The sequence below is a fragment of the Hylaeus anthracinus genome, unplaced genomic scaffold, assembly GCF_026225885.1.
Source record: "Hylaeus anthracinus isolate JK02 unplaced genomic scaffold, UHH_iyHylAnth1.0_haploid 12001, whole genome shotgun sequence".
NCBI classification, from domain to species: domain Eukaryota; kingdom Metazoa; phylum Arthropoda; class Insecta; order Hymenoptera; family Colletidae; genus Hylaeus; species Hylaeus anthracinus.
In genome coordinates this window covers 7,126,622-7,150,920 of record NW_026534348.1, presented here as the reverse complement: position 1 = coordinate 7,150,920, position 24,299 = coordinate 7,126,622, and the positions used below count along the sequence as shown (strand labels likewise).

The 24,299-nt window shown below is 33.1% G+C and overlaps 5 protein-coding genes and 1 pseudogene across 10 annotated transcripts in view; 3 read left to right on the top strand and 3 right to left on the bottom strand.

The window, feature by feature from the left end:
* Positions 1 to 11,997, top strand: part of LOC128891140 (uncharacterized) — an 18,233-nt gene extending 6,236 nt beyond the window's left edge. For 3 of the 5 annotated variants that reach the window (XM_054150381.1, XM_054150379.1, XM_054150380.1), the window contains exons 2-6: positions 4,729 to 5,088; positions 7,060 to 7,309; positions 8,461 to 8,828; positions 9,701 to 9,985; positions 10,579 to 11,997. In XM_054150381.1, the coding sequence (XP_054006356.1) occupies positions 4,774 to 5,088; positions 7,060 to 7,309; positions 8,461 to 8,828; positions 9,701 to 9,985; positions 10,579 to 10,770 (1,410 nt within the window). In that variant the 5' untranslated portion in view covers positions 4,729 to 4,773 and the 3' untranslated portion in view covers positions 10,771 to 11,997. Of the gene's footprint in view, positions 1 to 675; positions 1,448 to 2,350; positions 3,126 to 4,728; positions 5,089 to 7,059; positions 7,310 to 8,460; positions 8,829 to 9,700; positions 9,986 to 10,578 lie in introns of those variants that run through there. The other 2 variants (XM_054150377.1, XM_054150378.1) reach the window with 2 other exon arrangements.
* A 579-nt stretch (positions 11,998 to 12,576) lies between these two features.
* LOC128891144 (transcription factor GAGA-like) lies at positions 12,577 to 16,144 on the bottom strand. 2 transcript variants are annotated; one of them, XM_054150391.1, is made up of 5 exons: positions 15,954 to 16,144; positions 15,300 to 15,489; positions 14,666 to 14,848; positions 14,309 to 14,555; positions 12,577 to 13,787 (listed from the first exon to the last, which is right to left on the bottom strand). In XM_054150391.1, exons 2-5 carry the CDS (start codon positions 15,486 to 15,488, stop codon positions 13,150 to 13,152), a joined length of 1,257 nt encoding a protein of 418 aa, XP_054006366.1. In that variant the 5' UTR covers position 15,489; positions 15,954 to 16,144; the 3' UTR covers positions 12,577 to 13,149. The 2 variants fall into 2 exon arrangements, with proteins under 2 accessions (XP_054006366.1, XP_054006365.1); XM_054150390.1 differs by having other exon boundaries at positions 12,577 to 13,790; positions 15,954 to 16,141.
* Positions 16,145 to 16,188: 44 nt separating this feature from the next.
* Positions 16,189 to 19,147, top strand: LOC128891138 (histone-lysine N-methyltransferase EHMT1-like; annotated as a pseudogene).
* Positions 19,148 to 19,203: 56 nt separating this feature from the next.
* Positions 19,204 to 20,637, bottom strand: LOC128891153 (uncharacterized). The gene is made up of 6 exons (XM_054150406.1): positions 20,526 to 20,637; positions 20,222 to 20,443; positions 19,880 to 20,144; positions 19,662 to 19,804; positions 19,474 to 19,569; positions 19,204 to 19,407 (listed from the first exon to the last, which is right to left on the bottom strand). Exons 1-6 carry the CDS (start codon positions 20,526 to 20,528, stop codon positions 19,219 to 19,221), a joined length of 918 nt encoding a protein of 305 aa, XP_054006381.1. The 5' UTR covers positions 20,529 to 20,637; the 3' UTR covers positions 19,204 to 19,218.
* Positions 20,638 to 20,696: 59 nt separating this feature from the next.
* LOC128890613 (uncharacterized protein C18orf63-like) lies at positions 20,697 to 21,504 on the bottom strand. Its single transcript, XM_054149266.1, has 4 exons — positions 21,413 to 21,504; positions 21,199 to 21,345; positions 20,931 to 21,105; positions 20,697 to 20,863 (listed from the first exon to the last, which is right to left on the bottom strand). The coding sequence occupies exons 1-4, from the start codon at positions 21,416 to 21,418 to the stop codon at positions 20,697 to 20,699; spliced, it is 495 nt and encodes a 164-aa protein (XP_054005241.1). The 5' UTR covers positions 21,419 to 21,504.
* A 399-nt stretch (positions 21,505 to 21,903) lies between these two features.
* Positions 21,904 to 24,299, top strand: part of LOC128891158 (polyubiquitin) — a 3,092-nt gene continuing 696 nt past the window's right edge. The window contains exons 1-2 of the mRNA XM_054150413.1: positions 21,904 to 22,048; positions 24,106 to 24,299. Coding sequence (XP_054006388.1) covers positions 24,124 to 24,299 — 176 coding nt within the window. The 5' untranslated portion in view covers positions 21,904 to 22,048; positions 24,106 to 24,123. The remainder of the gene's footprint in view (positions 22,049 to 24,105) is intronic.

Here is a 24,299-nt window from a genome sequence, read left to right as displayed (position 1 = left end):
TTGAGATCAAACCGCGAGTATCAATTTTGGTAAGTAATAATGAAATACATGTAAATTTCGAAAATAGTAAATTACAATTTACAGTGAATTTGCATTCAAGTTTTTTAAATATTTGTATATATATATATGTTTATACTGCCTTGAAAAAGTGTAAACTTGTAAACATTTTTCAGTATGAAATACTTGTTACACAATGTTGCCGCAGACAATGAATAATCACGATTAGAATTGTCCAATTGTCAATGGCAGTCTGCAGTTCAGAACTAATCCATTGTAATTGCGAAAATTGATTGTGTATAACTATTACGGAATTTAGTTGTTAATTGTAGCTCCATCTAATTATAGTTGCAATTCAATTGTAATTACAACAGTTAACATTCGCAATTACAATTGATCAGTAATCATTTATCAGTAACGGTTAATCGAATTACGGTTTGTTCAACGCTATTGTAAATTTTGCATCCGGCCGAACTGAGCGCCCGGCCGCGGCCACCTGGTTAAGGTCGATTCAGACTATGCGACACGTTCCGGCACCGACACGACAAAACATTAAAACACGCGTTTTAATGGAACTATTCACGCTTAACAGACACCGACCCGAACGTTACGTCAACGGGAATAGTGCGAATAGTTTCATTAAAACGCGCGTTTGAATGTTTTGTCGTGTCGGTGCCGGTACGTGTGGTTACCGGAACGTGACGGTCCGTGTCGTATAGTCTGAATCGGCCTTTATCCGCACGTTTCGTTTGTTTCCAAAATAAATCCCCAGATAAGAATAGTTTCCCTTCGTCGTCGTATCGACGTCGCTGCTGTCGGTTTACAGTTGACTCATTGTTAACGGAAATATCGTGAAAGTCGGGTCATTGTGTTATCACGGAGAAATGGACTCACGTAAATACATCGGCCAAGTCCATCTGTAAGAATCGACGACCGAGCGTCGCAATCTTTATTTAGGCTGTATCGGGAACGAACGGGCATTCCTCGCACAGGGATATTTTTCGTTAAGTTCGAAACAAGCATGCCGCGTGGTTCGGTGTGTATTTGAACACAGAGGAGAAGAAGATTCTTGGGAGAAGTACAGTTTGGCAGCGCTCGTTTCTCGAAAGACAGTGAAATTGCATTGCGACGATTGCATTACGAAACTGTGACGCGATAAGTGTAATTACAGTATATTTCCTGTACGTACGGAATACCGTTTTCAGTGTGTCGGGTAATGCGAAGTACGAGTACTGGAGAAGAAACGTTCCAAAAACGGGAGCAGTCTGATACTAAAATGGAACATTAGTGTGTTTTTGAAAGTAGTGATCGGTCATCTATAATACATTTTTTTAATTTATGCGTGTGTAACGATACGAATGTTACCAAGTATAGAGTGTGCGACATACGAGGACAATATTACAAAAATCTGTTGATATCTTTTTTCTCAATCGTGCTTTTGACAAATAAGGTAAGAACCAAATATAGATACAGTCTTAGAAATGATCGTATGTTCACATATTTTCGAGTAAAATTAGTTTAATAATATGAAAATAAAATTACAAGATTCGTTTAGTTTAGGAATGTATCAGAGCACAATAGTGACTTATCAACGTGATTTTTACTACGAAGTCCAAACAAGAAGTAATCCTATTGAACCGATAACGCACAAAAAATACGTCACTTGGCGATTAAGAAAGATTGCGAAACAATCACGAAACGAAGAATGATACTGAATTTTCGTTAAGGGTTCTCCGTGTTTGTTCAATGGTAGAATAGTTTGAGGTAAATGGTTTTTCACGACGTGAAAGTGCAATAATATTATTCGAACCGAGGAAAAGGAGGAGGTTACTCGATTCGGCATGTACATTTTGTTTTTTCTAATGTTCAATTTCGATGTAACAATATTTGGATACTAAACAATTTTATTTCGTTTAATTAGATAATGATATGTATTAGATCTTTCAACATTTTTCACAGAATTTTATTGTGTTTCATTTAACAATAATAAATAATAGAGTTTTCAACATTTTTATCTGATATAATTACTTCTTATTTGGTACAAATTTGCAAACAAATAAACATGTTTTGAATACAGGTCTAACAAAAAAAAGGTCTAACAAAAACATTCAAATATATGTGAATTCTGTACATCAATATCCGTATGACAAAAACATAGGTAACTTCAGAACAGTCTAGTCATTTTTAATTTATCCGAATCTGAGATGCTATCAGAAGTCGGTTGAATTCTGTTTAAAAGAATAAAGTTTACAAGAATTTTATTGACTAGGTGTAAATCGGTTGAACAAGAAAAATCATTTATCAACGAGATTAAACATTAAGAACTATTGTAACCTAACCTGAACCAACGAAACATTACACAAATATGTCAAAAAAAATGAAACAACGTACGTAATAACTAAACTACGGATTCTATACATTTATGACGTATATTGTTATAATAAACATACATAACGTATGTATAATGTATGTTGAATATATTCTACATTTATTATAATCATATTGTTATTTCATTTCGGCATATGTTTATTACATTATTTTACACAAAACATCCAAATTTAAAAAATGCAATCTTTTACATAATTGACGTTCAAACATATGTGAATTCCGTACATGAATATTCATATGAAACGCATTAGGTAACTTGAGAGCAGTGCGGGGTTCCTTAATTTATCCGAATCTAGCCTTCCTGCGTCGATAAAGTTACGAAACCACGAAATCCAATGAGCCGGTCACTATAATCAGCAGGGTGGTTCTAAACGAAAACCGAATGCTAACGACGACACGAAACGATAGACGCTGGATTATTAGATTAGCGTCCCCATGACGACCAGTGGTCAAGGAAATGGGTGTTTCGTGGACAGTAGACGTGCAGCAGTGAACGCGGTTCGAGCGACTGTCAAACTGGCGGCCAGTGTAAGAGAAAATCTTAATCGTGGTTCGCGACAATGGTGACCCCGACCGGCGGAGTTCACGCGCGAGAACAGTAACCCGACCTTTGTAAGTGGCGTTCCGCCGACGAACTTGATGTGAGCGACGTCGAAGATCGGCCGATTATCGCCAGTTTGTTACACTCAAATATTAAGCCTCCGTCACGTCCTCCTCGTCGACACTGAAGCCGAGCAAGTGTACGTATACTAGTTCACTTGCCGTTGGTGGACTCTTCCTCTACGTCGATCGAAGATACGCGGCTGTCGTTCCACTTATTGTTAGTGGCTTCAACACTACCTATCTCAACTAGTTAAATGATCTCAAAGACACAGTTTTCAACTGAACGCAGAAATATTTAATTCGTTACTGAATCGAATAATCCATGAAACAGTCCTATCGAGTCTACCGGAAAGTTCTGTCCGTTTTTAGAGTAACACAAAATAAATTTCTCATAGCTTCGATAAATTTTATTGAATAATATAATTTTTATCATTATTTATGACATCCGTGATTGCAATTTTTATATCGTTTTTAACGATTTTAAACGTTAAGAATATATTTAATTTGTTACTGAATCGAATAATGCGTGAAACAGTTCTATCGAGTCTACCGGAAAGTTCTGTCCATAAAAAAGAGAAAGTCTTTCTTTGGTAATACAAGAAATAATACAGGAAAATTGTTTCATTAAGTCTGAATTTCTATAATTTTTTATCGACATTTTGATCACATCAATTAGTTATTCTATTTAGGATACAATAAATTCTTAATGGTATAATATACATATAATAATACATTATTTAAATTCAATCTGTAAGCAAAAGTATACCGAGATCGAATTATACAGGGTGTCCCAAAACTCGGGGAGGAGCCGAAAATGGGGGGTAGCTGAGACGATTCTGAACAACAATTTCCTTTGCAAAAATGTCGGATGGGGCTTCGTTAAGGAGGTATTAAGCAAAAACCCCGACCAATCAGAGCGCGCGTAGACCGTTGGAGCGGCCGCGGTAGCGAAGGCTACGCGCTGGTGGCCGCGCTTGCACGCGAACAAGTGACTCGACGTGCACCGAAGCATCGACCTAGCGCGTAGCCTTCGCTACCGCGGCCACTCCAACGGTCTACGCGCGCTCTGATTGGTCGGGGAGCGCGACCGCCTCGCGCTCTGATTGGTCAGTGTTTTTCGTTAATATCTCCTCAACGAAGCCTCGGACAACATTTTCGCTAAGGAAAAAGTTGTTTCAAATCACCTCCCGAACCACCACTTTCAAGGTGTTACAACATTTTTGGGACACTCTGTATACACAGAGTAGAGGTGATTTGAAACAACTTTTTCCTTAGCGAAATTGTTGTCCGAGGATTCGTTGAGGAGATATTAACGGAAAACCCCGACCAATCAGAGCACGCGTAGACCGTTCGAGCGGCCGCGGTAGCGAAGGCTACGCGCTGGTGGTCGCGCTTGCACGCGAACAAGTGACTCGACGTGCACCGAAGCATCGACCTAGCGCGTAGCCTTCGCTACCGCGGCAGCTCCAACGGTCTACGCGCGCTCTGATTGGTCGAGGTTTTCACTTAATATCTCCTTAACGAAACCTCATCCGACATTTTTGCAAAGGAAATTGTTGTTCAGAATCGTCTCAACTACCCCCCATTTTCGGCTCCTCCCCGAGTTTTGGGACACCCTGTATAGCAAAAGTCCGTAAAAGCAGCTTAATGAATAGTTCGGTATCAATAAAAATTTAGAAATTAATACAAATAAATTTTATTTAACATTCACGTGATACAATGTTCTTTCGTTTGTTTCAGATTTAAGTCGATATATCATCTGCAGAAGAACTGCAGAATTTAACAATGTTCTGTCGGAAACGAAACGATGGCATCGCGAAGCTTGTGGAAAATTCAAACAAGGACGATTTCGGATGGTGGCTGAGCAATGAAAACAAATTAAACTCATCGACGACCAACCAGGACAAGGATTGCCTGTCCTTGGGATCATCCGAGTCGATGCTGTCCTGCATTGATTCCGAGGACGACGATAGTTATTCTCTCGCACAGGAATTCAGACAGGAACGAAACAATAATTGCGAGAGGATAGAACTCGCGTCTTTAATTCACGAGGATCTCGACGTGAACTTGATCGAACAAGATGCGATTGGAAAGGAATCGGTAAGTACAAACTGTTTACTCTTTAAAGAATCAGTATTTGGCTTATTGCACAGTCGGTACGACTAATTTAGTGAAACTCAATTAAAATTGCAGCAGACAATGAACTTTCGCCATCACAATTGATCAATTCTCAATTGCAAGTAATAATTGATATTTGAATGTCAATTATTAAGTGAATTACATTTCTAACAACACTGTTCAGGGTTTGTAGAAGCGATAGAGAACGTCAGTGAAAACGTATGATAAAATTAGTACGTCTTACTCGCGTATTTGAAAAATACGTATTAATTTTATTATACCTTTGATTGGTTTTCTTGCTTTTTCAAGTATTTAGTTCAATTTATTTCAAGTATTTTGAAAAGATATCGAGGTTGCCGCTATTCGAGACTGAACTAAAAAGTAACTCTTCGACTTGCATTTCACTTATAGAAAAGAAAGCTCTGTGTAGAAACATTGGCTGTTCTAACAAAAAAGATAAATTGCATTTAATAGAACGCAATGGTGTACGTAGAATATATCCGATTTTTTAATAAAAAATTATTAACTTTTTTACGTTTTAAATTCATTTAGTTGAACCGTGGAATTATCCCGAGGATTCGTTAAACATCTTTCCATTTCGTAGAGTAAAATATACATCACGTATAATTCCGATACAGTCATGAATCAAATGCGATATTGCGTGAAAGTAAATGTTCTCCGAGCCAAAATAAGATAATTCGCGACCGTGACTTTATGTGGTCATTAGTCGTAAACTTTTCTGACGCACTGCGGTCTGCTGACACCGAGAGGCGTTGTTTCGCACAGCGATACGTTTCCGTCTGTCGGTGGCAAAACAAATACATAAAGCTAACAAAATAACAAAACTCTGTAACTGCAAAAGCTGCTTTTACACGAACGTTCCAACCCATACGGAATACGTCATTTAATAATTACTCATTGTCAAAGCACGATTCCAATGTACGGGCGGGCCATCTGCGTCAGCCGTGACACGTTGTTTCAAATATAAAAAAGTTGTCATGTTCCACGTTTCCCGTGGTCGTAGCGCGACTGAATTCTAAGTCAATCCGGATTGTAAATCCGGATTTGCATAGATGCGACGCTATTGGACGCGGCCGAGTTGACCCTTTGACCGCGGGATGATTTTTATTCGAAATTTTAAGAGGCGTAGAGGTATGAATTTGAAAAAAAATATTTTATAGGGAATGGCTAGACGGAACTTTGTTTATATTTACAATTTATTCGTAGGAGGTTTAGTTTCAAAAATAAAAATTATAAACTTAAAAGACCTTTTTCCTGAGATCGTTAGTGGTCTGATCCTGTTGCTGTTGTCTTAAAGGAAAGAAGAAAAAAGAACAGTCGGAACAATCGAATTTAAAAAAATATCACCTTATAGATAACGACGAAACGAAACATTTTTATATATACAGTTTATTCATATGACGTTTAATTTCAGAGATAAAAATTGAAAACTTGGGGGACCTTTTTTCCTGAAATTCCGGATGGTCACAAATGCGGGCAAAATTAGAAAGAGTTCTCGGAACTTCACGAAACTTGGTATTTTTGAGTTATTTGAGCCGCAAACTTTGAATCTGCAAAATTGCAAAATTCAAAATGTCGGAACCAATATGGCCGACGATTACGATTCAAAATTCTAAAGATTCTTTTGGAAAATCCTGTACTTTAAATAGTCAAAAGAATTAGGAAAACCAGTCGTTTATGCTCATCTTCATTGTCTTATGACAAGTTTTGACGACATTTTTCTAGCTCGTATCAAATTCTCCGATTCATTTTCGATTATTCGTAAAGTATAACACAGGAAAAATATTACTGCATTTAACCAATTGTCGCGAACTGTATAACGTCTAATGTTCACTTCGGTTTAAAACTAATTTAACGTCTGGGTAACTTTCTGAACGTATCAGTTTTCCAGGCACCGTTACAAAAATTAAGCATGTTTCTTTTAAATTGCAGGAGGTCACGCCATTTTCAGCTAAAGAAGCCGAAAACTACTTCGACGAGTCGAAATCTAAATCGCGCGGGTTCCAGGCCGTTTGCTATACCCCGGAAAGGTTGATTAAATCTCAGGAGTATAGAATACTCACCCCGTCGCCCCGTTACTTGTCCATCTCTCAAGCGAGAATCATGCCAGAAAATGAAAATCAACGGAAGGCGCTTCGTTGCCGGCGGCGATTGAATTATCTTATCGACTCTAAGCAAGTTGGTAGGTATTTTCCTGTTTATTGAGGAACCCCGTACCCGTTCGACACTCGCGGACCGTGGAACGGTGCACGCCAGATCCCGAACTTGTTCCAACAAGCCTGCTGTCAGCTAACTTGAATACACATAACCCGGCCATTGTGTATGACCTAGTAAAGTTTCGCTTTCTACTATTACGCAGAATCGGCGCGCTTCGCCTTCGTTAGATGTATTTTTCGTTTCAACCCCTGGACCCTTAACCTTTCGACCACGAAGAACTGTATACAGGGTGTCCCAGAACTCCTGTAAGAACTAGAGCCGTTCGAGTACTCGGAAAAGGCGAGCCGAGTTTTGCTCGACTCGGTTTGGTCCGAGCTGCTCGTTTCTTCTGAGTACTCGACTCGGATCGAAAACTTGGTCTCAGCTCGACTCGGCTCGCGAGCAACTCGAAACATCCGAGTTTTCTACAGGCCTAGTAAGAACCGGAAATTGAGGGTACCTGACACGATTCTAAACAACAATTTGCTTTGGAATAAAGTCGGTGGGGGCTTCATTTTTGAATTATTTACGAAAACACACCGACCAATCACAGTGTCCAATTAATGCGCGCTCATTATCATTCGCGAAAGCATAAGCTCGACCCAAGATTGGCTGGTTACGTTAGGTCGCGGCGTAGCCAGCTGAGCGCGCGCTGATCACGTTACTGTCCATTTATCGTAGAGAAACTTGTGCATTTAAGGAGACTGTTGAATTATATACATCGGAATCCAGTAACGAAATCATGTCCGTGCCCACGCGCAAGTGGACGAAATTTTTAAATTCGTCAAATGAATTTTTTAAAAATGTCTTCTTATCGATCATGACAAGATGAATTCTTTTTGTATTTACAGGTAATTTATTTGACACATCTTTGTCACAACTTTCATTTTCTTCAAATACAAGTGATCCTGAACCACGACTTTTCTTTCGCTTAACATGCTTCTATTTTGATTAGGGAAATATTCTTACATTTCCAAGTCATAAGAACTCTGTTCCATGTATTCTACATAAACGTTCCGTTTCAATATTTTGAAATAATTTACCATACCTGTTAAGAGTCTCCAACCAAAGCCGAGTTTGAGCCATTTATCAAGGAGGACAGCGTAACTGACTGAAAAAATTTGTATGTTCGACCAGGCCTCGTTCGTTCCAACTCCGCGGAAGTAGCAGTGCCAACGATCGTTTTACATCATTGGAACGCGTACAGAAGGAGCTACGACAGCGATGAAAACGGGAAATTAGAAATTACCCAAAATGGAAAAGATATGAAGAAGTCGTCCAACGTGAACATACCTGGTTTGCTCAGCGAAAGATCCAGCGAGGAGGGTCTTTCTATCTCCTGGGAGGACTGGAAAAAGATTGACACGCGGAGCTCCTCTCTGGAGGACACTTCCGGTATTCAGAGCAACGACTGGAGCTCAGATACTCACAGCGACACGCAAAACACGCCTTTGTGTCTTTTCGACGAGTTAGCTTCGACGAATTACAAGTTCGACTCTTCACAGGTAATAGTCTCGTATTAACCCTGTTGCATATTGCGCGATGATATTTAACGGACCATCTCGACTCTCAACGACTTCTCAGGTAAAACGACTCAGCGCCTACTTGAGAGTCATAAAAGAGGGTACATTCGGAACGTTCGGGGCCACGGGCCGCCCTGACCATGCGGCGGCCAACAAGTAGGGTTGTCAAGCATTTGCCGACCAAATGTTTTCCTACATTTTGGCCATTTATTGCCTTATTACGCGGCAGCACGCGCCGAACCGAGCGTAAATCTTTCATCTAGATTTACAGCATTTGCGCGCCTTGCACATTTGGTGCTCTTGAGAAAATTTACTTCACGGGCAGAATGATGCAAGGGCGTTGCAACTTTCTTCTCTTTAGAAGGACTTCCGTGATTGGCAACACTAAGGACCTCCTACCAAAACAGGATCGTATGGGTGTGTTTTGGGAAATAGCGAAAGGAAAGGGAAGTCCAACCTCTCGCTAAGGAGGTTCCTGAGGTCGATCACAGAAGTCAGTATCACGCACGCTCTTCTACGAGTATCTTCAAAATCCTCGCAATTAATCTAACGAGTCGCACAAAATTAACTTGGCGTGCGACGTTCCGAGTCTTCGACGTACTACTCATAGTAACGGGCCTTACAACCCGAGATCGCGTATTCGAATCGCGTTGTAGACGGAACAAACCCTCTATGGAACCAATTTTTGTTCCCCAGACAGTTTGCGAATTCTGAACCACAATTTAATAAATGAGAAAAGAATGAAGGTCTTGAGAAACTAGTTTGCGTTGCTCAAATTAATCTGTTATTGATTTAATGCAAACGAGGCATTGAAGTCTCTCATTAATAATGTAAAGGTACATATCACTTTACAGGAACGTGGTACCCGTACCAACGAAGTAGTATCAATTCTCAAAGCTCTCGACACGGATCCTGAAAAGGCGATGGTTCTTCTGGAAGAAGATCGTTTTTGCAACAGCACTTCCTCCCACGATCAATTGACCAGGCTGGCTCTGGCGATTGAAACGGATACAAAAGTGCCAGAAGTTGTTGAACATTCCGAAAATATAGTACACCGTCTTCAAATGAAAGTGGAGAAGCTTCAGGCTAGCAGCAAGGATATTTACAAAGATATATGTAACCTGCGAACGAGTTTTCAGGTAAATATCCTTCGATTTATGATCGTTAATTGAGAAATCCTAGCAAATATTCTCTTTTGGAAAGTTAAAGTACAAACTGTCACTCATGCCAAAAGAAATTGTTTGTTCATTTATTTGAATAATTTATTTTTGAAAAAATGCCTTTTTACTGTTAATTTATACTAAATATTGTTTCTCATTCGTGAAAATTCACATGTGTAAACTACAAGTTGAAATTAAGGATGCATGTTTTTGGAAATTTTAATTTTCACCATACCACAATAATTACATTAAATGGGGAATTCTTTGTGGCTTCTTTATCGTTTTTTTTTTTTCATTCAAAATTTAAATTTCGCGCTGGTGGCGTCATCTCGCGGTTGTTCGATAAAAATTTGCGTAAAAATCGGATACGTTTCGTACCCTATATGTTTTATTAAAAAACAAAATCCTAAAGCTGCTTTTTTATACAACAAAGATTTCCTTGATTCTTTGAATCTGAGATATTTTCAAATATTTTTATACTTTCATTAATAAAGCTAATTTTGTCATATATTATTATGATCTTTCGCTTGAAAAAGAGGGATTATATAAAAACTTACCGGACTATTTTTCAGTGTGACGAACGGAAAGTGACGGATATCTCGTCCAGCACGAACAAACTGCGACAAGACATCCACGAGATGCGATATCTTGATGATCTCTTAAGTCTCTTACGGGGAGAGATCGAAAGAATCTCGAAAAGGAATTGGCCATTCGTCATCGGGCGTACGGAACATGATTCGGAGGAAATGAATCTCATCGTGTAAATAATTCCCCTCGATTGCATCTGTATCATACAGTTAGCGAAAGGAAACTCAGACTGAAGATATAGCTGTGAAACGTTTAAGGCTACCTTTTTATTAAAAAAAAAGAAAGAAAGAAAAAACAACGGTATTTTTTAATAAAAACTACAACTTCTGTAGGTACTTTTACAATACACAAACGCGTTTAAAGCGTATCACTGCCGCCATATAATTTAAACAAAAATTGATTCCATAAAAAAATTGTCCTGTGAAGTTATTGTAAAAGTCGAGCAATACGAATCGAAATTTTAAAAATCTTGCTATCCAGTACGCGTACTTTGTGTTTCGCTAGAATAGAGTTTATTATCGAGTAAGTTTGTTTAAATTATTTCATAATAATATATATTTGTATTTACAATATATGTTTCCTTGTAGTTTTATGAATTAGTGGTGAAATTTTACTGTACGAAATTTTGAAGTTTGTTGCTCTTGAACAAACTGTTACCAGTATTAATGTTGCTACTTAATCGTGCGATATACCACGAGCAGGTGCAGTTTAATTAAAATTAGTACCTGCGGAACACTTGATACGTATCTGTACGAACGTCAACCTCCTATGCGGATCTCCTCTATGTTTTACATCTAAAATTTCTTGAATCATCTTTTCTCTACTTGTTTAGTTAATACAATTATTTATTATTATAATTTCGAACTAAAAATGAATACAATTGAGCACGTCATATCGTTTGTAATGTTAACAGTCAAACGAAATTATCTCTAATATTTATTTCGCAATGTTAAAATTGAATACAAAATTAAATCAAAAAAATTGGAATCTATTATTTATTTATCGTATTAAAGCTGAATATTTCAGGTTCCATCTGCTTATCACAAACTTTCTAAGAAACAATTAAAATTTTTTTTCCTTTCTTTAAACTTACAACTAGTTACGTCTATTTATATTTGTCTAATGTATAAACACTTTCAAGTGTTCCACAAAATTTCACTAATTTATCGAATATCGAATGAAAGGAACCGTATTATTTTGAGTTACATTGTCTAGAAATATTAGTAGAAAATTATATAAAATTAAAAAAAAAAAAAACATGTTTGTGTAAACGCGCAAAACTCACTTTATAAAAATATTTTAAATATTGCAATCTAAACATTTTTAGAGGTGTATTTTGGAGTTCCACTTTGTACTCTTTTTACGAATACTTTTGTGAACGAAATAAAACTGATAGTTTCTTTCATTCTTTTATATGACATGTGGAATTTTAAACAAGATTCATGAATTTTTAATGTTGAATATAAATGATAATATAAAATAATAAACAACATTAAAGGAAGCAATTGAATTAATATACAGTTAAATGTCTCAAAATTCAAAATTATAACAATTGTTGCGAACGAACGCAATATGTTAAACACAAAGAAATAAAATAATTAACGACATTTTTAACATAAATACTTGTATTTTCCTCCTTCTGATATAATTACACTTGCAATGTAATATGATACTTTGCACAAGAAATGTAAAATATGCTCAAAAGTTAAATTTATTATTCTATATGTTTGTATGAAATTGATCATAGTATTGTATAAGTGAATATCTAAAGATTATAGAAAATTCAGGAGTGTTTTGTAATAAACTACCATTTTTACTATGCCTAATTTTTCACCAACAGCTATTCGCATTAACCCTAAGATACTACTCTTACTTACTATTGTGGAAGATTTTCGTGTATGAACTTGATTTGATATGCTCCAAATCGTTTCAAACTAATTGTATCCGCATCAGTAAAAAAATAAGTGAAAAACATAGCTAAGTAAAAATATTACATTTAATCGATTTATTAGTCGTTACAAGAACTAGATATTAACATTTCCGACCTCTAAATTTGAGTTTTTTTCATAACTCATACTTCACAACATTGCTTTGAAAATTTCCACATGATTTATACTTGAAAATTTGTAAATAATATGAAGTAACCTTATATAACCGCGTGGTTTCTTTAATTTATTCAGTTATTAATTAAATTTTCAAATACATTACTATCTGGTTATTTATAAAGACTAATAAATTGGCCAAATCTTTATTATTCAGAAATATAAAATAAACTATACAAATAATATAACAATCAATTTATGACAAATTATTTAAAGTAATGTCAGTCCATTTCTTTTATACATATTTCATAAACCATCCAAACAAAAAATTTGTAGAGGTTCAGTAAACCGATAGATAAAAAAAAGATTGCGTTTCCTTAAATTACGGGAGCTGGAACAGATCACTGAAAAAATAACAAGGTAGACCCTGAATTAAAATAACAGAACTAAATGATTCACTGAATAATTAGTTTGCTCGTGTCAAATCTGTGCTTTTAATTCCACACTGTACATTCATCTGGCGATAGTTGGAGAAGGAATATTGCTTTGAGGTGAGACAACATTCGGCCCATGCAACGTTGGCGAAGGAAGTGGGCTAGGCTTACAAATTATTTGCTCGCAAGTACTACTTCCACTATCAGTTCCATAGGTTATAGACTGCTCATTGTAACCGGGCAACTCAACTTCAGGTTTTATTTCTATCATCATCGGGTCAGCCGGAGAACTCGGAACCGGATTACTACTAAACCTATATTTGCACGATGATAAAAGATGTCTACGTAAATTTCTTGCTTGCCGTAACGTAGCACCACAAAGCGGGCAAACACCTGGACAATCCGATGCACCACGTATTTTAGACAAATTCATATTCCCGGTAAGTCCGCAAGATGCTGTTGCAGTAGTGGGACTCTGGGTAACTAACGGAAGCGGTATGCCAGGAGGAAAACCCATACTGAGGGGGCCTGGAAACTGTGGTATGTGCAGTGGAGAATATGGCTGCATTGGCATTAAAGTATGAAGATGCAACTCATTGTCCGATATTTGATCCTGATGAGGTCCTGCTTGAGAATTTTCTGTCGGCACCGGCTGCGCTTCTTGTGCACGTGGCGAATGACAACTCCGATGATTCGAATATTCCAATCGATCGTTCGCTGCTAACAGACACAAACACAATATTATCATGCAGGGCTGAACTGATTTTTGAATCTGAAATTTCTGAGTTATAATATACAGTATAATCAATTAGATGCAGTTCAACCCAATTGATGGTTGTGCTTGTGTCCGTTCTAATACAAGCAGAAAGCTTGGAAAGATTGAAAGTTTATTTATTAATATTCATGGAACATGAATATTAACTTAACGAGAAAAACGACTAACAAGATATATCGGACACAAAACACAAGTAATAATATTTTCAATTTGTTAAGATAGTTTTACTCAACTAATTATTAAATATACATAACAATAAAAATGATCAAATCATTTCAATTTATAGTTCATAAACAAATAAAAGTAAAAACATAATTAAAATAAACAATTATAAAATAACATTATTTTATCGTTATATTAAATAAATATTTAATGTCAGATTACAATTCGAATATATTCTTAAATTTGTAATTGTTTTAATAAGTGAGAAACACCATTGTGCAAAACTTTGAATGCTTCTTACCTGTATCATCGCCGTGTTCCGCATTCTCTTTGTCTTTATGATCGTAACTAGCTGATCGGTTATCGCTTCCATCTATGGCTCTATTTTCATTATCAGTATTACTACTAGTACGTGGCCATTTCCCAGAAGACGACGAGGATTTTCGTCTTTTCTTCCGTCGTTTTAATGGATAATATGGACTAATAGTTTCCTTTGATAAGGATTCGTTTGCTGCTGGTATTGCTGATGCTGGTACCTCTTCTCCATTCTAAACAAATAAACAAGATTATATTTTGACAAGACTCATAAAAATGATTGTAAAAGTTAAATAAAATAAAAAAATAATAATTTAATACAAATCTTTTTTATAAGACATACCTCGGTTAATATAGTAGGTGGTGTTAATCCATGAATACAAAGGCAATGAGCAGCTTGAAGCAGAGAAGGCAACTGAGATGGTTCTACACTCACTTCACCACGGTACACAAACTCCAACAATGATTCTAAATCATCAGCACCTATACCAGCTAACATGACCACTGGATGTTGACACGGTGTGCTCTGCTCATGTAAAATGAATTGCAATAACAAAATATATGTAGAAACAAAGATTTTAATATACAGCATATTCAAAGAAATTACACTATATGTATATATATATATACAGTAACGTCCTTCAAGTTGTCACTCAGTTAGAATCAGGCTATAGTACCTTCAAGGACAGACAGATGAAATTTGATTGCTTTTATCTCACCTCAAAGCAAGGGCTACTAAGCTATGTCTACATTAAAGATGAGAATGATACACTGCAATATATTTTAAGCATAATAATTATATATCTCACAACAATTGTGATCATATGTAATATATTTTTATGAAGATTTATATTTTCTATTTTCTTAGAAAATTCTATTTTCTACATAACTTTGTGACAACACAAGGTACAACTTACTGACAACATGTAGGACAATACTGTATTATGAAATTTACAAAAGACAATTAATGCTAAAACCTTTAATAAATCCAATAGAAATGGACTAGCTGCACAAAGAACTATCTTATGTGCAGGAAAACTGCGCCCACCGGCAGCTAAAGTAACATCAACTAGATCACCATGACCTCTCAATAGCTGCACCGAGGAAGCTAACGATGAACTAAATTCTCCCCAGGAGAGACTATACAGTTGGCCGCTGCTTCCCATTCTAAACAACAAATTATATGTGGATCAAATAAAGCTCCTGTGTGTTATAAATAAGAGATATACTAAGAGCTGTTCAATATCTCCATATTGTTATAATAGGATTCTGCACCCAATAATGTTTCACACAAGAATAAAGAAGAATTCAACATACACAAATATAATTAACAATACAGCGTGTATAAACAAAGTTTAATGAAGATTCAAAAAAATGAGCCGCTAACGGTAACGATATGTGCTTGTCTCTCCATTCTCATTCTTTTAATTAGTGCCCCCACCTCGAAAAATATGATCTCGGCGTCGTCTGAAAGTTAACCTAGCAAGATCCTTTTATGAAAAAATCATCATAGTATTGAACAAAACTACAAATATATACTGGAGAGATGAATCGAACTGTTTCACTACTAGCAAGGCGCAAAATTAAATTAAAAGAACTTAAGAAAATGTTCCCAATAAAGAATAACTTACATTCAGTTACAATTTACAATCGCGATAAAATATATGTCGAGTTACAGCAGTCACGTATGATTCGTTGCTTTCAGGTTATAGAAACAGAAGCAGAAATTCTACTGTCAAAATTTGTCTAAAGAACGAGCTTTCCAGACCAAACACACGATTCAAAAAATGAAATTCAAATGCTGTCAGAAATTATCGTGCACGTCACATTTTATAAGACTGTGCTGCCACCATGTCATCAGTAAAGAAAACTGATAAAGATAAGTACATTTTTGGCGGAAATTATGTAAAATAAAACACTCGACATTTGATCCGATAACATAAGTTTTTTTTTTAAATGTCACAATTCATGTTGTTCAACTTTGTAGAACTTTTTCTACATTACGTATTTAAATTCAACAAGACATGAGAAATAATTCAATTGTAGAAGTTTACAAACAATGAGAGAAAACAGAAAAAAATTATTTGTAGGTCACTTTCAGTATTTAATTTGAAAAACTAATAATATTTAAAACTGTCGCACTTCAACATTTGGAAAGCATACCAAATATTGTTTAAGAGTAAATGTGCTGTAGATTAATAATGTGCACTGAAAGTAGTATCACACAACAAACAAATTATAATATAAAAAGAATTGTGGAAGAAGAAGTCATAAAAACATTACAAGAAGAAGGTATTAATAATATTTATTTATTATTTTTATTCATTTATTTACATCTATTAGAAATGCTCTGTAATGCATGTTAATATGAATTATGCATATAGTATCTACACTTACATTAAAATTATAAAAAATGACAAAAGTATAGTTTGTAATTAAATTTAAAAATGTTTTGATTCATAAAGTATATATTAAGCCTTGCATCAAGTAAAAATAATAATTTAAAGATTTTAAACTAAAAGTGTTTTACAGTAATTAAAAACAGTATTTGTAACATTGAAAACACAAACTTATCTTTTTTCATGTTATTACTTATAAAGAAAGTTTGTATTAAGTGCTAACAGAATTTTTTATTATTAGAATATAATTTAAATACAGTAAATAGCAATGGGGACAATTTATTGCATATCAGTGCAGCAAATGGTTGCTTAAACATTGTGAAAGAAATTTTACGAAAACAAAATTCCTGCTCTGTTATTGACAGAAAAAATAAATTTGGATGGACACCATTAATGTTGGCAATTCGTAATAGACATACAGAAACTGTAAAATTTCTATTAGAAAAGGGAGCTAATGTAAATGAATATACTTATCTTGGTAAACATTCATTTCTTCCCTATAATAATTAAGTCTACAGAGGAGGAAACAACTTTTCTTCTTCTTAAAGAAATAATACTATATTACAATAAAAGATCATATTCTCCTTTAACATATAATATATAGGTATGTCAGTTCTTGGATTATCAGCTGCAATAAATATAAATATGTTCAAAACTGTATATGAAACATGCCCATCTGGGCTATTAAACTGTATAAACGATGATATTACGCCACTCTGTATAGCTGCTATGAAAAATGACATGAATTTATTTTTTAAATTATTAGAATTGGGCTTCGAAACTTCTCAAAGCAGTAAGATAATAAGTATTTTTAAAAGTTAATATATAGGGTGTATTGTAACATATGAGGCTTACTGTAATGGTAGATTGGAAACACAAAAACAATAAACAAATTCTTACAAAAACATGCTCTATTTAACCTTGTTCTTAAATTATAGCTATTTTTAGACATTTGTACTTCTTAATTACATACTAAGCTAGTATAACTGATTCTATTAAATTGTTTCCAATGCTTGATATCTTGGATAGGTCCTCAGTCCACTACTGATATGTCGCATATGTATACAACCTGTATACTATACAATACCTTGGAACATTTTATTTTACTTTTTTTTTTATAGATGAATATACACAAATTATGATGAAACAATCGACAGTACCTGAAATAGTTAATTTAGCAAAAGAACATCTTGATGTAGAAGATTATTGGAATGATAACACCGACAATATTCCTGTAGAAATAGAGTCAAATGAAAAAAGGCACTTTTTAAAATTAATAAATGAGAGTGAAAAGAATCTAGTTGATAATACTAAAAGTAAATATTTGAAAGAAAATGAAAATAATGATGAACTATCATGTTCAGATCTTCCTATAAAACCAGTTTTTGTATTTCACTCTCCAGAAGTAAAGAGTGACGATTGCAACAACAACATGATAATAGATTCAAAAAAAAGTTCAAATTACAAATTAAATGTAATGATAGGACATTCAAATTCTACACAACATAGTTTAATTTCACCACTTTTGACTTGTACAGCCAGTGAAATATCACTTGCATCTCCAAATATATATTTTGAACAAAATAATCATGGTAATAAAGTTAATGTTGATGTAACTAACAACGTGGAAAAGGAACAAATAATTCAAGATGAAACTGAAATAGTCTCAGAATATTCAAAAAATAATAACTGTTCAACTAAACTACCTCTGCAAAGGTATATTAACATGTATATTACATTAGAAATAATTCCTGATTAGATGATCCCCTTATCCTAATTTAATACTCTTTTTTAAAGATTACAGTTTATCCGTCCACCAGACTTAAACCTCAAAAATGATCAAGAGGATCCTAATATCACACTTGGTTGTATAACTGAATTTAGTCCAATTCGCTCACCATATGTACCCTCAGATATAAATGATGAAAATGTATTTGGAGGAAATACACCAACTCCGCCGCATTATAAAACACCACCTAAAGGAAGAGTCTTCTATTCAGAAGAAGCAAGAATGTTTGTTTTATTAAAACGTTATGGATTGAGTCAACATGTTCCTATATTTCTTGAACAAGAAGTAAGTGCATAGAATCTTTATTTTACTTTATAGGCATTATATTTTAATGACTACATAACATATTTTAGGTGGACATTGACCTATTTATGACTCTTACAGATGAAGACTTAATTGAAATTGGCATAAAAGATGAATCAGACAGAAAAGCTATATTAAATGTTATAAGGATTATAAATACTCATTAATATAGAAATGTATAATGAATGAAACCAAAGTAGTATAGAATATTACAAGTAGATGAGTTAAATGATAATGGATTATTCTTAATATTTAAATTATATATAGTTTTATTTATTATTATATAATAAGTATTATTTTGTATGACACATATAGTATCCATATATAAAATAAAGCATGTTTTGATCTGGATACATACTTATACACTGTTATATTCAATTTTGTTATAAGAAAACATTTCTGTATCTATAAACGATATTGTTTCAATACTTGTGTATTTTTAAGATGAGATAAAACTTTTTTAATAAGTTCTGCTTTTGTTCCCTTAGACTTATGTGGAATAGAATGCTTTTTTAACCAATTAATTAAAACTGTATTTTTTACTTCATGTAATTTATTATCTTTTGCCATTGCTTCTATGTCAATATCTTGATTCTACAGAAAGAATTACACCATTATTTGCAGTCTATAAATGCAAATTTTAAGTTTGTTACTGCTTACCATTTCTTGTAACGGTACGCTATTACTTTCGTTGCATTTAGCTTTTAACAATTTTTCTTTTAGTGTTATATGTTTTTGTTTCTCTTCTTGTATCCGCTAATTTTATTAAAATAAAAATATAAGTAATATTATAAAACAATGAAAATTAATAGTGAAACATGTGTAAGGTATAAAAATGGAAAGACTACCTTTTCTTTATTAATAACACAGTGTGGTTTTTGAACTTTAAAATATCTAGAAATTTGTTCTTGGTTGGTTATAGTACAATTAACCCTTGAATTTCTTGATGTACTAGCTTCAGTACAATCTTCTATTACAGTTTCTACATTATCTATGAATAAATTATAATCATTAAAACAGTTTCAATCTAAAAATTATTTATATGTTTATGTAGGTAGTTTATTACCACTTTGATTTTCTTTAACATCCGAATTGTTTAAATCTGTATTCATAATATCATAAAGAGATGAATTATGGATTTGATGAATCTTATCCAATTGTGTTTTTAACAATGTAGAAGTAATATTTGTATCTTTTTTCAATTCATCTACTAATTTAATGGAAAATTCTAATTGTAGAGTTGAGACGGGATCACTTGTTCCTTTAAAATGTTTACCTAATATGTTATTTCCTAATGATCCACTGGATGGTAAATTTTCATTTAGAGGTTTCTATATAAATGAATGGTAAGTATAGTTTCCAATATATTATCTAAAGGTTCTAGTGTGATCAATATTGTATAACTAACTTTTGATATTAGTAACTGGTTACCACAAATTTTAGGTACTTTTTCAAGCATGTTAGATAAAAAACATGTAATTGTAAGTTCTTTCTCCCTATTTGGAATAGTATCCAACTGACCAATTGCAACACATAAATTAGGATAAGTGAAAATATTTGATCTTGGTATAAAAAATTTAATTTCATAATATATAATTCCATGTTTATTTTTGGGTAAAGAATAGCCATACTAAAACATAGTACATTTCTATAGAAATTAAATTCGAAATAACTTGGATTATTGAATATACATTGAATTTAATCGTATCTACCATATTTTTCCAATGTCTACGAATTTGGTCATAATCTTTAAACAAACTTCGTGTTGGAATTTCTTTAGATACAGATAATAGTCTGCCTTTCTTTGTACTAAAAGAAATTGCACAGTTTACTTTGTGTCTTGAAACTTAATAAATACATATAGTAAATTAGTGAAACTCTTGCTACCTTGGTAGAACATGTACAAGTGGTAACTTAAAATAAGATAAATCTATGTATCCATTAGGATTTGCTAAAAATTGGGATATAACAGATGATGGAAGATAATCTTCAAGCTTTATATACGGAATTTTAACTTTTACTGTTTCAAATATTAAATACGTTTCCTTTTCTGAAATTCATTCAATTAAATAATACAAATTCATCTTTACATTTATATTAATAAGATTTTTGAATACCCTCTATACGAATATCCAATTTTAATGCTTTGATTGCATCTATAGAGTTATAAAATTCTTTTCCTTGAAGAAAATATTGACCAACTTTATTCCATGAGGGAGCTATTTTAGATTGTATTGCATAAAGAAGACAATTTTTATAAAGTTCAGTAGTTATTGGTCGCACTCCTTGATACTGACAAAAAAAAAAACGAAAAACAACAATGCAAATTATTGTCGCAATATTCATAAACTATTTAAATACATAATGATTTATAATTTAACAAACCACTAGTTTTAAGTATCTTAAAATTGTTTCTAATTTCCCAGTTTCGAAGAATGGTTTATTGGTAATAACGAATATAAAATTCTCTGTTCCCATAACTGGCGATGCAATTACGTCGGAAATTAAATGAATTAGTAATCTAAAATCATACTATCATGACGTCAAATGAATCTTATAATTGAAAGTATAAAATAAAATGTGTATAAATCTTACTTACCGACATTTCAAAGTTTGCAAATAAAAATTAGATTTCGTTGAGGATTCGTGTACTTCAATGAAATCAGTTTTACAAATTACACAGCATAATTCATTAAATTGTGGAAAATTAGCATATATGATTGTTTTTTCACTTGCAGCCATACTAGTATCCATTGTTTAATAGAATATTTTACTATTGTTAATAATTTTACATTCTTTGGAAAACAATTTTCACATTATAAATTAAATCTACTATCAACGTTTAAAAGTTAAAAAATTCTTGATAACTATACTAGTAATATTAAAATGAAAAGCCAATAAAATAGTTTAGATTTTTATGTATGTACCATAAATATACATTTCTTATTTCTTTATAATGTCAAAAATATACAGTTTTTGTTCGTTAATACTAAATTTATAAATAGATGTCTAAAATTATGTTGAATATTTCCTATAATTTTTCAGTGAAGGGAATTTCGTGTTCAGCAGTTGGTAGTTGTATTATGTAGCTATATAAGCAGGTTCTGACGCCAGTCAATGCCATTTCGTGTGGTTTGCTTGTATCATTTGGTACGGTTCTGTATAATTATTTTTGTATAAAATTTGGTTTGGTTTGCGTTGCAGATATATTCTTCTATAAATTATTTCAGCGCACGTAAGTATAGTTTGATTAATTCATCTATAACTGTAACAAAATATTTTCGTTGGATAAATGTTATAATAAGTGCCAGCTAACGGTTTCGTCATCCATCCTCCATTTTGGAGAGTAAAGAATTTGAAACGATCAATACTTTACTACAAATTACTAATATGTATGACATTTATATAAAAATTTAATTAACAAATGTTTCGTATGCATATTTTTTATTCTGATTTGAGGCATACATGCTTTTGTGGTCATTGCGTTGCTAATGTTTGCATTTTTATGAAAGTTCAATACGACGCCATTTTAGTATGTCTTGCTTACTCAGCATTATCTTTGTAGTCAAAATGCATATTGTCACCTTGAAATCAATATGAGTTTGTAAAATATGTAAAGCAGATAGATGACATGAAATTGTTGATCACGTAGTTTGAGATAAGTAATAATGGAATATCCCAAGAGTGAAAGTTATTTTTTTTATTTAAAGTATATTTCGTTTACAAAGCATTAAAGTAATTAGTCATAATCCTTTGTTTCTGTTAATGAGCTGTTGAAATGAGTAAACTGTAACTTCAAAGTTCATTAATTGATATAATATTTTATACAATTTATATCAAATTATCTGTCGAATCAGAGATTGTTTTAGGCAAAAGGTTATCAATTTTCAACTATAGAACAATAAGAGAATAGAGAAATATAATTTTCAATGAGTTGCGAAAAATTTCATCTCTTGGTTAAACTTTGTCCTTCATGATTTAAAAATAAAGACAACTATAGTATACTTACACATTGTCCAAAACCAGGTTATAAACCATATAGTCTCTTATTTCTAAAAAGTATGTAAATATTAGCCACTTTTTTGTAATTCAAGAAAATTAAGCTTTTTTTTTAGTACTGTGCTTTATAAAATGAAATTGATTGTGCTTTACAATAAAATTTCCATCTTTTACTTTATAATTAACCCTTATTTGATATTAGCTTTGTATATATGAATCTTAATAGGTTGTAGTTCTTTTCAGTAAATGTGCAAAAAAAGATGGTAGTATTGTAAAAACATTTCTGTTAAAAATAACTTATTTTTTACAAAGAGAATTACAAATGTATGAGTATCAGATAATTATTTATTTGTAGATTGCTAAATATTTCCAAAAATTTGCTGTTTAATATCTGTAAAAGGAATCCTACTAGATAGAGTTTTATCACTGTCACTATTGATTTCAATTTAGTCGGCATCTGAATTATCAACACGTTCTCCTTCGCTTGAATATCATATAGGTATAACAACTTTTTTGAGGATGTGGCAAGACGTCATTGATGGTATTTCTAAACAGATTAAAAAATTTAATGATATTTTAAAATTAAATAAGTAAATTGGGTATTATATTAACTATCTTATGCAAATGGACTCATGGAAAATAGAACACCTGAATAACTCTATTGAATTTCAAGATATGGAAAATTATTAAGGTTTTATGGGACAAACATAGTTATTGTATCCTCTCCTTCCCTACATAATCATTTTTCCAAGTTATCCATATTTTTAACCGACATCGAAAAAGGAGGAGGTTACTCAATTCAACATGTTTCCTTCTTTTATGTCTTTTCACCAATTACCTCTTGCATCTTGTAGACCATGTCTTCTAGTTGGTCTTGTTATTAAGACATTTTGCAATTTGACATTTTTTATCCCATGTTTTGCAAAAAAAAAACGAAATTTGTTGTATTGTTTATTATTTCGAGATGGATGGACCAATCGGATTGAATTTCCTGGTATCAGTATAAAATGGTGCATACAATATTTGGATTTGAAAAAATTTTATATTGGAACAAATTATTCATCAATCATGATATTTACACTTTGAGACAAAAGATTTCCAATTAAGACATTTTTTTAAACATACAAATAATTGCGGTAATAATGTTAAAAGGTTAAGCTACTATTAATTTACGAATAAAAAGGTAGTATTAAATATATAATATTACTCCCATTAATAATGTTGTGGTATAAAATTTAACTTATCAGTTGGAAAAACATATTTATCTTCAATCTCATTTGTTTTTTTTTTTAGTACTCCAGATCTTGAACCATGCAGATCTTTGTAAAGACACTGACGGGTAAAACCATCACCCTAGAGGTCGAGGCTTCAGACACCATTGAAAATGTGAAGGCAAAGATTCAAGACAAGGAAGGAATTCCTCCAGACCAGCAACGTTTAATCTTCGCTGGAAAACAACTGGAAGACGGGAGAACTCTCTCAGATTA

Bases quoted from the DNA above. Each gene is read 5' to 3' on its own strand.
- LOC128891153 (XM_054150406.1), bottom strand. The intron at 20,145-20,221 runs GTTAGTTATACA...TCATTTATATAG, and splicing joins ACCAGTTACTAATATCAAAA to AAACCTCTAAATGAAAATTT. The intron at 19,570-19,661 runs GTAGTCTTTCCA...TAATAAAATTAG, and splicing joins GTGTTATTAATAAAGAAAAG to CGGATACAAGAAGAGAAACA.
- LOC128891144 (XM_054150390.1), bottom strand. From the start codon at position 15,488: ATGGGAAGCAGCGGCCAACTGTATAGTCTCTCCTGGGGAGAATTTAGT. The intron at 14,556-14,665 runs GTATGTCTTATA...TTATTTGTTTAG, and splicing joins CACCTACTATATTAACCGAG to AATGGAGAAGAGGTACCAGC. The intron at 13,791-14,308 runs GTAAGAAGCATT...TGTGTCTGTTAG, and splicing joins GGAACACGGCGATGATACAG to CAGCGAACGATCGATTGGAA.
- LOC128890613 (XM_054149266.1), bottom strand. The intron at 21,106-21,198 runs GTTTGTTAAATT...TTTTTTTGTCAG, and splicing joins TAAGATACTTAAAACTAGTG to TATCAAGGAGTGCGACCAAT. The intron at 20,864-20,930 runs GTATTCAAAAAT...AATGAATTTCAG, and splicing joins ATTGGATATTCGTATAGAGG to AAAAGGAAACGTATTTAATA.